This window comes from Dama dama, chromosome 6 (assembly GCF_033118175.1).
Source record: "Dama dama isolate Ldn47 chromosome 6, ASM3311817v1, whole genome shotgun sequence".
NCBI lineage: Eukaryota > Metazoa > Chordata > Mammalia > Artiodactyla > Cervidae > Dama > Dama dama.
The window spans coordinates 27,941,725-27,954,692 of NC_083686.1; the positions used below are offsets into that span (position 1 = coordinate 27,941,725).

Sequence of the window (12,968 nt, forward strand, 5' to 3'; positions counted from 1 at the left end):
TTAAATAGTTTGCTTTAAAACTTATATTTGAATCATATAGGGGTCTTCTTTAAAAATGTAGGTTATCAGTTGGTAACTTTGGGTTCTGAGATTCTCCATTTCTAACAAACTCCCCAATGACAAGAATGCTTTTTGTTTATGAACCATGTGTTAAGTAGTGGGGTTCCTTAATATCCCTTATAACATTAGATATTTTATCTTCAAGTTAGAACAAAGGTTCTTAAATCCTGGTTGTACATCAGCATCTTCTTAGAGTTTTTAAAATATGTAGATCCCTAGGCCTCACTTTCACCTGAATTATATCTTTAGATATAGGAGAGCTCAACATCTGAACTCTTGAATGGCTTCACTGATGGGCAGCCTGTATTAAACACCACTGAGTTAGAGTAGTAACTAAGTTAGAGATTAGCTTGCTTTATAGTAATATCTAGAATAGCAACAAGTTATATCTCATGTACGTGCTAACTAACCATTTCTGCTTTTTGAAGTTTTTAAAAAAAATTTGCTATTCTAAATGTCTTTTTTAGACATGATGCTTGTAGACATGATTTTGGGTGTGTGTATTAAGTTGTAGTTGTAATTTGAAGCAAATAGATACTCATAGGTAGGTTATCTTTTATGTAGCCTGTAATGTCTTTTCAGGCCATTTTTTGATCACAAGTGGTAGTAGCCCAACTAAATATTCTTAAGCTAAAGTGGCTATATACCAAAATATGGGGTTGGTGCTAGCTTCTGGCACTGCTAGAATCAATGAATCAAATATAACCTTTATCAGTAATATCTCCTTTGTATTTCTCTGCTCTCCTCTATGTTGACTTATTTTCGGTAGTCTTTTTCTCCTTGTGATGATAAAAGTGGCTAAATAGTGCTTGGCAATTTGGCAACCTTTAAACATAGGTTCTTCTTCTAATGTATAACAAACCTCTCTGGATACCTAGTTGTTCCAGCATATACCAGCGACCCATTTCTAGAACCAGAGAGTCACAGAGTTGAGCATGTATGGACCACATAGAAGGAGTAAGATTATTAGACAGTTGGAGAACCGTGCTTTCCCAAAAGATTCTGGCCAGGCAATATATCTGTCCAGTATATCATTTGGAAGTTAACATAAACAGTTAAGTAACTTGAATTTTGCTTTGTTTCTCCTTTTGGGTATATCCAAATTGGTGTGAAAATAATATAATAGGAATAGGCAAATTATCTACGGCTGATGGTAAAGCCTTTGCAGATCCTGAAGTGCTTCGGAGGTTGACGTCATCTGTTAGTTGTGCGTTGGATGAAGCTGCTGCTGCACTTACTCGTATGAGAGCTGAAAGCACAGCAAATGCAGGGCAGTCGGACAAGTAAGTATATTTCTACTGTGATCAGTATAAAAATATTTTTTTAAAGATAATAAAAATAGCTAACATTTACTGAGCGTGTATATTTTGTGCCTGATACTGTACTAAATAACCACTTTACATTTGATACCTTGTTTATACTCCAAAAAACCTTAGGTATAGATTTTATTTTTATTCCCATTTCATTTATGAAAAACTGAAAAGAAATAACTTAATCAAGATCAAATAAATAACAAGTAGCAGAGCCAGAACACCCCTATCTGACTACAAAACTGACTTCTTGCCAATGTTATAAAAGACCTTTTGCTGATTTCGATTTTGTTTTATTATTTTTTTTAATGTTTTCCTGACAAAGAAGTCAATGATTTCTAATTAGTCATACCATTTTCTACTTCATGTGCATGAAGGAAAAAAAAAGTGAAAGTTGCTCAGTCATGTCCCAGTCTTTGTTATCCTGTGAACTGTAGCCCACCAGGATCTTCTTTCCATGGATTTCTCCAGGCAGGAATACTGGAGTGGGTTGCCATTACCTTCTCCAGGGATCTTTCCGACCCAGGGATGGAACCCTGATCTACATTGCAGGCAGTTTCTTTATGGTCTGAGCCACCAGGGAAGCCACTTCATGTGTATGGTAGTGGTGGTGGTTTAGTCGCTAAGTCGTGTCTGACTGTTGCAACCCCATGGACTATAGCCCGCCAGGCTCCTCTGTCCATAGGATTCTCCAGGCAAGAATACTGGAGTGGGTTGCCCTTTCCTTCTCCATTCATGTGCATAGTTCTGACCATTTTGAAGGGATGGTTTTTATTTGTTTTTGAATGTTCAAAAATTTTGTAGATCTAGTTTCCATAACTTGAATGTGATTGTTTTCGAAGGATGTTATCTTTCTATGTCCTATAGTTCCTTTTATATAATACTTCACATTTAGTAAGAACTCAGTAAATATTTTGTGACTTGGCCTTTTAAGTTTTTCTAATGATGTTATGCAGTAAAAAAAAAATCACATCATCTTGTATATAAAACAATTATGGATAGTATAGTTAAAAATATAATGCCAGGGAAGCAGCTGGAAAAGAACCATTAATAACATGTTACTGTCTTGATTCCTCAAAGACTTCTTTTTTTCCCTTTAATTAAAAAGAAGCCATTAAGCCATTTTATTTACAGTTGACCCTTGAACAACACAGGCCTGACTGCACAGGCCCATTTATACACAGGTTTGTTTTTTTTTTTCTTTGTTTTTTTTGGCTGCTCTGCGGAGCTTGTGGGATCTCAGTTCCCTGACTCGGGATTAAACCCGGGCCCCAGCAGTGAGAGCCAAATCCTAACCTCTAGACTCCCAGGGAACTCCCAGCACAGGACTTTTTTGATAATAAGTACTATACTGCTGCACAGTCTGGTTGGTTGAATATATAGATACAGAAACACAGATATAGAGGAACTGTAGATACAGAGGAACTACATATATATGGAGGGCTTACTGTTAAGTTATTTGCAGATTTTCAACTGAGTGGAGTGTGGTTACCCCTGACCCCCATGTTGTTCAGGGGTCAACTGCATTTTAGCCATTGCCTTTAAACAGTTGAGGAAATAGGAATATTCTTTTGTGTATGAATTTAGAGAATAAAAAATAACATTCAAGAATTGTCTTTTGTATAATAGTATTTTTAAGACTGAAGGAGAGGTTATATAATATTAACAAGAGTGTGAATTTGCTGTTTCTCATAACTCTTGCCTTCATTCATCTAAGTTTTAATTAATTTATTTTACCATCCTTCTCATTGATTGACTCTAGTTAACCTCAGGTTCTGTTCCTTAGTTACCATTCAGTTTTACTAGCCAGCCAACCATCTCATCCTCTGTCATCCCCTTCTCCTCCTGCCTTCAATTTTTCCCAGCATCAGGGTCTTTTCCAGTAAGTCGGCTCTTCGCATCAGGTAGCCAAAGTATTGGAGTTTCAGCTTCAGCATCAGTCCTTCCAATGAATATTCGGGACTGATTTCTTTTAGAATTGACTCGTTTGATCTTGCAGTCCAAGGGACTCTGAAGAGTCTTCTCCAGCATCATAGTTATTTATAAGATTAGTCCAAAGTACGTGCTCAAAACTTTCCTGTCTCATTTCCCTTTACTTAATTGAAAAACCCAGATAAGCCTTTATAATTAGTGAAAGTTTTACCCATTTCATTAAATTTTACAAAATTTTTCTAATGGCTGAGCTGTGCAAACAGAAGTATAGTTGTAACTCAAATTTTTCTTCATGTGATTTTCTATGCAATTTTATGTTTTGCATTTTGGGGTTTTTTTCACCTACAAATAGTAAATAAAACTGTCTTTCAGTTACATGACTGAAAACAGTATGTAATGTTGATAATTTTAATTGAGTGACTTTTATATGTAGATTTTAAAAACTCAGGCTTCCCTGGTGGCTCAGACGGTAAAGAATCTGCCTGCAATGAGGGAAACCTGGGTTCATTTCCTGGGTTGGGAATGGCTACCCACTCCACTCAGTGAACTGAATAATTTTATTTTCTTTTTGTTATGAGTCATATTGAAATAATCATTCCTATTTAGTGCTACTGTCCAGATTAACTTCAAAAATCAATACTTAATGCCAGGCGATTTTTTATTTTCTTACATCCTGATGTCATAATATTCTTCTCCTAATAGCCGCAGTTTGGCAGAAGCCTGTTCAGAAGGAGATGTAAATGCTGTGCGAAAGTTACTCATTGAAGGGCGAAGTGTAAATGAACATACCGAGGAAGGGGAGAGCCTTCTTTGTTTAGCTTGTTCTGCTGGATATTATGAGCTTGCACAGGTTTGTATTATCAAAATAAAGCTCACAGGTTTTTTTTTGTTTGTTTTGTCAAAATTTGGCCTGTGTATTAAGGAAATAATGAAATGAAATCAACTATCAGGCTCATTTCAAGAAATAGTTTTGTTAGATTTTTTTTTTGTTTATTGGCTTTTTTCTGTAATATGACTAGGTAGGGTTAATGTAAATGTATGTTCAAGAAATTTTGATGAATATATAATTTTCTAATATCCTTTAAACTTCTTCTTTTGTAAGGTTTTGTTGGCAATGCATGCGAATGTGGAAGATAGGGGGATCAAAGGTGACATTACACCCTTAATGGCTGCTGCTAATGGAGGACATGTCAAAATTGTGAAGTTGCTGCTAGCTCATAAAGCTGATGTCAATGCACAGTCTTCAACAGGTTATACATACCTCTTTTTCAGTATTTAAATCTTAACACCCTCTGTTAGTAATTAATTCAGATGAAAGTGCTCATTAGTGTTGCTTTTGCAGTTATCAGTATTGCAGATTTGTGTACGTCTGTGCATTAGGCTTAACGTATATACAGTGTGTTTTGAATGAAATATCTCCTGTTTTGTGTATGAGGGCTATCTTGGCCTTCGTTCTTTTATATTAAACACTGACTGGGTTAGAAGGACCATTTTCTTAGAAATAAAGAAGTATGGGCTACTCCTCCCAAACCCAGGTTTTCTATTTATCAGGGAAAAAGGGAAGGGAAGATAGGGAGAAGAACAAGAAGGATATGCGGCAGAAGGTAGGTCTGTCCTTGTCTAGTGTTACTAAATTGTGGCCTAGAAGAAAACAAAGACATTATGCTCCACAAGAGACAGAATGTCAATCTAAATCAATTTTTTTTTTTCTTTCAAACTTGGGCATAGATGAATTTCTATCAAAGCTATAAAATATATGAAAATATATTTCGTGCATTTCCTTCATGCAAGATTTTCAAATTTATTAAGTATTTTAAATAATTTTAAAGGTCTGTAGGTTCTGATTTGAGGAGGTTTTAGGAATCCTTATTTTACCCAGAGGTTAACTTTTTCCCCCCTCTTAACATGGGAAATTTTTATCATTAAGAGGGAATGTTTTTGAAATTATTTTAACTTTAACTACCAGTTAATTGATGTTTAAAGTTGTAGTAAAAGCAACATGTGATTAAAAGGACCAGTATGAGGTATATCTATATATGATGAATAATTGCAATCTAAAGAAAAAATACACTTTGGGAAACATTTCCCAGATTAAAGTTAGAATGAATGTGACTTTTTTCTCATGAGAAAAGTTTGTTTCAGAATTGCTCAGTTCTTTTATAACTCTACAGTTGTGATAAGTGTATATGATTTTCCTCATGTGTTTAACCCTGATTTTGAAATGGAAAAAATAGGGAGTTGGTTTCAGTAAGATAAAATGTAATAAAGAAAATAATTATATGTATAAGTGTAAGAGCTAAATTTATTAAAGTTTTATAGTCTCCTATGTCAGTTTTCTCTTTGATGCTAAATAAACCTGTTTTATTTTGCTATTTTATCTGAATGTCTATTTTTCTTCATTAAAATAGGCAATACAGCACTTACATATGCTTGTGCTGGAGGGTATGTAGATGTTGTAAAGGTGCTCTTGGAATCCGGTGCTAGTATTGAGGACCATAATGAAAATGGTCATACTCCTCTTATGGAAGCTGGAAGTGCTGGACATGTGGAAGTAGCCAGATTGCTGCTAGAAAATGGGGCTGGCATTAATACGCATTCCAATGAATTTAAAGAGAGTGCCCTTACATTAGCTTGTTACAAAGGTACAGTAAAAAAATTTTTTTTTTTAAATGAGGTTTTTAAACTCATGAAATGACAGTTTATGTAGTATGGTTATTCACTTAAAAAATAAAAGATGGTAATAATATGTAGTATGTTATAAATAAAAGTAAAGTATTTCAGAGGTTAAAAGTTTTTAGTATGTAAAGTTTATATAATTTAAAAAATATTCAGTATTATAAATATTGTCAATGAAAAATAGTAACTGATCCAGTTTTATCAGAAACATAATTTTAATATGCATTGTACTTTTTAATGTTTATGCTTGTGTTTTGCCTGGTTTACACAAAAGAATCCTATTGAATTCAGAAGTATTTAGCCTGTAAATTTAAAGTAAATGCAGTGGAAGCTAAAATGATTTATTAACAAGAAGGTATGTAAGCTGTTTCTCATGAAGAAGGAGAAAAATGGAAGAGAAAGGGAGGATATATGGAAAAAAAAAAATTATAAGTGGTGTGGAGGGAGTTTGTATTCAAAAGAACAATTTTTTAGAGTATCATCAACTCGTGTTATATAGGAAGAGCTGGTTGAAATTGAATCTACCTGCCCAGATACAGTTGTACAAAGGGGTTAGTAACATAGTCTTCTAAGTGACATCAGTCAACTGAAAATATTGACAACAGAATAAAATATCTTATTTTGGGGGTGAAGATAATTGTCTGAATAAATACTTAATCTTCAGCTAGCTAATGACTTAGATATTTCAGAATCAATCTTTATGACAGATAAATGTGTATAAATGAAGAAACTTTTCAGAAAGAAATTCTCATGAAATACTATATGTACATAGCCATTCAGTTCAGTGTTTTCTACCATCGGCAGCTGTGTCTTGTTTCTGTCCTAAGATAAGTGATACATTTTTGACCCAGAGGCATCAAGAAAAAGCTCTTGAAAGGCAAAGTACAAAATTTAAGGAAGCACTCACTCTCAGTGGCTGAAGCTTCACGTCCACTAGCTTGTGAGTGAATGTCTCCTTAAATTTAGCACCCAGGACTTTGATTTCCTCACTGTTGTGTTGGCCCCAAGGTTGTTTTTCTATTTCAGAGCAGCCAAAGTTTTGTTAGGTCTTTTGGAATAATTTCACTTAAAAACATGGCTAAAATAATCCTTATACAAATAAATGACTAAAATTTAAGTTAAATGTTAAAATAGGCTCCGGAGGACTTTTGATTATCTGGTGTTACAGATAATTCAGATTAAGGGTGTTTAGGAAGCCCAGCTGAGGTCTCTTAGTTCTCCACTTCTGTTTGGTAGTTAAGCAGAGGTTGATCTTCATTGTGAGGAGAGGAATTAAGCCTCGGGGCAGCCTCTAGGGCAGGCTGATTGGGTGGCTTTCTCTCTCACCTTTTCACAAATAGTTTGAAAGAGAAACTGGCTCCATTTTATCACTGAAAGCCAACTGGCCAGTGAGCATTGAGATGGGCTTATATATAACTACTCTTCCCTCTCTGCTTTGCTTGTAGCCCCATCCTGCTGAGGTTAGGGCTTGCAGGCTTTTATTAAAGAAACTGGATAAAGAACTGAGCTCCTGGAGAACATTTCTGCTACTTCCAAGGATCTGTACACACTCTTAACTTGGCTCTATTTCTCGTGAGTCTCCTAGGATACAAATTGACATGGAGGAGATGGGGAAGGGCTAGAATTCAGGCCAAGACTAAACGTAGATGTGGATCTTTGGGAAGGGAGAATGACAGAGAGGAAGGAAATATAATTTGTTAGCAAAAACAAGGTATGGCAGATACAACACTTACTCACCAAAGTTAATTTAGTTTTAACTATGATTCTGCTATCCAGTCCTTCACTCCGTTCCAAGTTGATTGAGAATTGACTGCAGCTAATTCCAGATAAAGTAGGGGGAGAAATTAGTAACTTTTCTATTGTTTCTTACATGGTATCGGAAGTCCTTTTAAAAATATAATTGGTAATGTTTGTAACTACCTATAAGGTATTCATTATGTGAATTGAAGATTATGGTTTATTTGAAACTATGTAAATATATATATGTATATATCTATATATACATTAATATCTAAATGGATAAATATAAATGGTGATGTTTCAAGGATATTTTGACATATACAGTTTCCACCTTACAAACAGCTTGTTCCTGAAACATCTGTGAGTTTGTTATTGAAACTTAAAGCTCATTGCCTCATAAAAATAACTTCATTGGTGATTTTTCATCCTAGGCTGCAGTTCACAAAAGCTAGTTTAGTCTATAGTATAAATAACTGTGACATGCCTGGGCTTAACAAGGTTGTGGAGGGGATATTCCAGGTGCTGCATTTTAGTGCCAACCTTGTTCACCTGCAGCGAGGATTCTAGTAGCAGCATTTTCTGGGGCAAAAGGGTAAGGAGTAGAACAGCACAGATTACTTGTATAATTTGTGTTGGGCCGTCAAGGGTGGCTTGTAGCTGATTTTAGTATTCTGCTGATATATTTATTACTGTAAGTTAAATACAGGTTTTCAAAATATTATAACTACTTTTTTGGAGTAATAAAATATTTTAAGTAATCTTATAAATTTTTGGTTTAGGACATCTAGAGATGGTGCGATTTCTTTTGGAAGCAGGCGCAGATCAAGAGCATAAAACAGATGAAATGCACACTGCTTTAATGGAGGCTTGCATGGTAAGATTGGTGAAATACTTAAAGTTTATATATTAGGTAGAGACAGAGCCAGTGGATAATGAGTGCCATTTCCCTGTGTTCAAAGATTCTGTTTATCTTGACTTACCGTGGATCAGAACCTTAGCTATCTGAGTTATCAGTCATTTTCAGAGCCAGTTGAACAACATTAACTTTTATCAGAGTGCTTTCTGAAGCTTTGTAGCACAACCTTCATTTTCTTGGTCTCACATAACTATACTGGTTTTATATAATTGGTGCAAAAATGACTTTCTGACAGATTGATCAAGGATGTTAAAGATGAGATCATAATCCACAAGAGTATGTACATAATACAAAGTAAACATGTTCATAAAACCCATAATTTAAAATTTATGAAAAATTTGAAATTAGAATATTGTTTGTGTTACATAATTCTTCCTCTGTTGTGGTCTTTTCTCAACCCTGAATTCCTTTTTTTAAGAACTTTAGTTTGTTCTTGAGAATGTATAATAATAGTACTCTTAAACTTTTGTATTTCAGTCTGTGACTTGTGGCACAGAAACGTATCATAATAACTTTATAGACAGATTTAAGAGAAAACATACCAAAGATAAAATGACCCCAAATTAATTTGGTTTCTTGTCTCAACTTCCCTTCAGAGAATGATTATTGAAAGGATGTTAAATTTTAATTAGTAATTTAAAAAATATTAAGTAGCCATTTAAGCCATTTTTGTTTTTCTTATTGCCATACCAGTGTTAAATCATTCTTTTGAACAAACAGGTTTTCTTGGAGGGTTTAGAGTTCCCCACCTGTTAAAATGAGGAGAATATCCTTCTTTAGGGTTGTTTTGAGTATTAAATGACAAAATGTGTGTAAAATGCTCAGTAATATCCCCATAAGGAACTTAAAACAGTCTTGTGACCCCCACTAGAGAAACAACCTATGTGTAGATTAAATAATTAAAACGGAATATTCTGTGGACCTACTCTGCATGCAATGGAATTAAATGTTATAAGCAAATGAAAGATATTAGTAGGGGCCATAGGTTTAGAGACTTGCTAAGAGACTGAGGTTTTAAACTGGACTTTGAAGGAAATATAAGAGTTGACTGCTTATGGAGGAAGAAAAGTCTGAGCTAAAGGAACAGCATGGTAACAGCAAGTAAGTCAAATAGTCTTAAAACCATTAAAGTTGTGTAATATGGCAAGTACCAAGGTAAAAATGGGCATGACATGTTTGAAAGAAGATGAAATATCTATGAGGTAATGAAGAAGGAAAAAGTATATCAAAAGAAGAAAGAATGGAAAAGTGAGCCGTGGAGTTGCCAGTAGTTTGGGAAAGGGAGGAAAGCTGTGGGAAAGGGAGACTGATAAAGGAGACAAAAGATAATTAACTGAGAACTTCTTTTTATTAATTTTCACTGGCATTTGATTGTGAACAACAAAGGAAGTACCATGTGTATTGTGTTCCCCTTTCACTAATATATCATGCTGAATTCCCCCACTCTAAAAAGCATTACATTTTTCTTTTTCTACCTAATCAGAAATTTGCTTGTCCTTAAGGTTCCTATGAAAATCCTACTTTCCCCTTTCTAAACTTTATCCTTTTAGCATTTAAGCTTATACTATGCAGTATTGATGTTATCTCATAGTAATCTCTTGTTTTGTGTATTTAACTGTGTTTTTTTCCTGTTGGTAAATACATTTTTTGATTGGAAGTATTTTTCTACATATTTTATATCCTCAGTCTCTACCACTACAATAAATACTAAAGGAGTTGAAATAGGTCAACTTGCTTACTCAGCTCTTAAATGTAGACTGATTAATTCTTATTTGGATTGAGATCAGTGAACTTCATTGTCTAACAGTTGAGAAGTATTTTTGACGATTTTTTTAATGGTGCTGATTCACTTTTTTAATTGCATTGTAATCAGGATGGCCATGTCGAAGTAGCTAGGTTGCTTCTTGACAGTGGTGCCCAAGTGAACATGCCTGCTGATTCATTTGAATCGCCATTGACTTTGGCTGCATGTGGTGGGCACGTGGAACTTGCAGCTTTGCTTATTGAGAGAGGAGCTAGCCTGGAAGAAGTCAATGATGAAGGCTATACACCACTGATGGAAGCCGCTCGTGAAGGACATGAAGAAATGGTGGCTTTACTTTTAGGCCAAGGTAACCAATACCAATCAAGATACTAAGGCATAAATCTGTAACATGTAAGATGATAATTTATGAAGTTGAATTTAATTATTTCATCTTTCCAATAGATTCATAATGAGGTGCTAAAGTATTTGCTCTGAAAATAACACCATACTGTGCTAAATAAAATTAAATATACTTTAATATTTAAGACCTTTCAGAGGCTTTGTGTGCTATGCGAATAAAAACAGAAAGAACTAGGGGGTGGGTAGGGTTGTAGGTTATATATTTCTAACTTTCTGTGCCTTAAAAATTATCATCTCTAGTAGTATTGTGAGAGTTTATAGATACATATAAAGCTTTTAGGACATTTTTGTCATGTTGTGCCAGTTAAGTGTTAGCTGTGGTGATGGTGGTAGTAGTGATGATAAATGTTGTGATCTTGGACAGGTTAATTAATCTCATTTCCTTAGCTGCAAAAATGGAGCTAATAAAAATATGTAAAATGCATTAAATATTGCCTGACAAATAGCATGTTAAATATTATATGTTATTTTCATCAACATCTTTACCATCATTATTTTGGATCTTTATAACAAGGGACTATGTTTTATTTTTCCTAAGTCCTTAAATCACATGACTTGTATCAACACCTTCTGGCTGAATCTTATTCCAGCAGTGTATATCAAATATGGACTCACAGATGTGGTTTTGATAGTTTTCTTTATTTTTAACTGCCTCTTGAAGTGGGGGGAGAGGCACTTTATAATTTAATAAAGTAATATAAATGTTCATTTTTGAAATATAATTTATTAGGCAATAACCATTCTTTGCTTATCTCTGGAATAAGTTAATGACTTTCTTTAAATATATTTTAGGAGCAAATATCAATGCACAGACAGAAGAAACTCAAGAAACTGCCTTGACTTTGGCTTGCTGTGGAGGCTTTCTGGAAGTGGCAGACTTTTTAATTAAGGCAGGAGCTGATATAGAACTGGGGTGTTCTACCCCTTTAATGGAAGCTGCTCAAGAGGGTCATTTGGAGTTAGTTAAATACTTATTAGCTGCAGGTAGGCATTTTTGCATTTGGGAGGTGGTTTTTTTTTTTTTTTTGGCATGATTTATATAAGTAAAAGTGTTGCAATGCAAATAACTTTTTTCCTGATGTATGATGCACTGAATGTGTATAGAAAAATAATAAGGTACGTTTTTGTGTGTATTCTGAGTAAATAATTGACCTTATTACTGTTCAGAGTATCTGCAGTTTTAATTTTAAGCAGTAGTCTGTTTCTAGTTTTTTTCTTTTTTGCTTTTAAACATGCAGACAATATTCTCTATTTCTAGAAATGAATAAGGCTATTTGGTGTAATCTGAGGCGATATGGCTTCTCTAAAAGAAATTTCAGTGTCCACATTTGTGTCTTATGATTCCTTTGTTAAGGCTGTGTGTCTAACACCACTGCAGGAGCTAATGTTCACGCAACAACAGCAACAGGGGATACAGCACTAACGTATGCCTGTGAGAATGGTCATACCGATGTAGCCGATGTCTTACTTCAGGCAGGAGCAGATCTGGTAAGCCACGGCACTTTCTAAATCTTAATACTTAAAGCTAAGACAAGAAATTAACTTAAAATCCTGTGGAGCCTGTAGACAAAAGGTATTTCTTTACTTCTAATTTTATGTTCACCTTTTCACCATTGTTTATTTGTTTAGTCATACTTTTTCCCTACGCTGTTTTGTGTCCATTCTTATTTCCTCGTTAGCAGCAATATCCAGTCAACAACCTCTTTCCCCCTACAAAAAAGGGGAAAATTTTGTGTTTGATATGTTAATAATTAATGGTAATAATTAGTACAAATTTTCTTTTAGGTACTTAACTATTTTTAGAAGTTTCTTTGATTTGTCATAAAAAGGCACATATTGCTTAGGGGCACTTCACTGTAGTTTAGGTTAGGAAATAAATTGTACCTATACTATTCAAAGCATTAATAAATTAAGGAGTTAAAAAGATATGTAATATTTTCTCTCAGATACCTTTTTTTTTTTTAAGATTTATTTATTTAATTTTTTGGCTGTGCTGCGTCTTCTTCCAGTTATGCTGCTTGGGCTTTTTCTAGTTATGGCAAGTGGGGGGATGCTCTCTAGATGCAGTACGTGGCCTTCTCATTGCAGTGGCTTCTCTTGTTGTGGAGCACAGGCTCAGGGGTGCACAGGCCTCAGTAATTGTGGCTCCCTGGGCTCTAGAGCGCGAACG

The 12,968-nt window shown here is 34.6% G+C and overlaps 1 protein-coding gene across 9 annotated transcripts in view; it reads left to right on the top strand.

Moving 5' to 3' along the window:
* The window catches only part of ANKRD17 (ankyrin repeat domain 17), a 160,367-nt gene that overhangs the window by 82,163 nt on the left and 65,236 nt on the right, over window positions 1–12,968 (top strand). For 6 of the 9 annotated variants that reach the window (XM_061145803.1, XM_061145804.1, XM_061145810.1 and 3 more), the window contains exons 3-10: window positions 1,187–1,343; window positions 4,005–4,152; window positions 4,405–4,552; window positions 5,711–5,944; window positions 8,498–8,592; window positions 10,508–10,745; window positions 11,591–11,782; window positions 12,153–12,286. In XM_061145803.1, the coding sequence (XP_061001786.1) occupies window positions 1,187–1,343; window positions 4,005–4,152; window positions 4,405–4,552; window positions 5,711–5,944; window positions 8,498–8,592; window positions 10,508–10,745; window positions 11,591–11,782; window positions 12,153–12,286 (1,346 nt within the window). The remainder of the gene's footprint in view (window positions 1–1,186; window positions 1,344–4,004; window positions 4,153–4,404; window positions 4,553–5,710; window positions 5,945–8,497; window positions 8,593–10,507; window positions 10,746–11,590; window positions 11,783–12,152; window positions 12,287–12,968) is intronic. The other 3 variants (XM_061145805.1, XM_061145807.1, XM_061145812.1) reach the window with 1 other exon arrangement.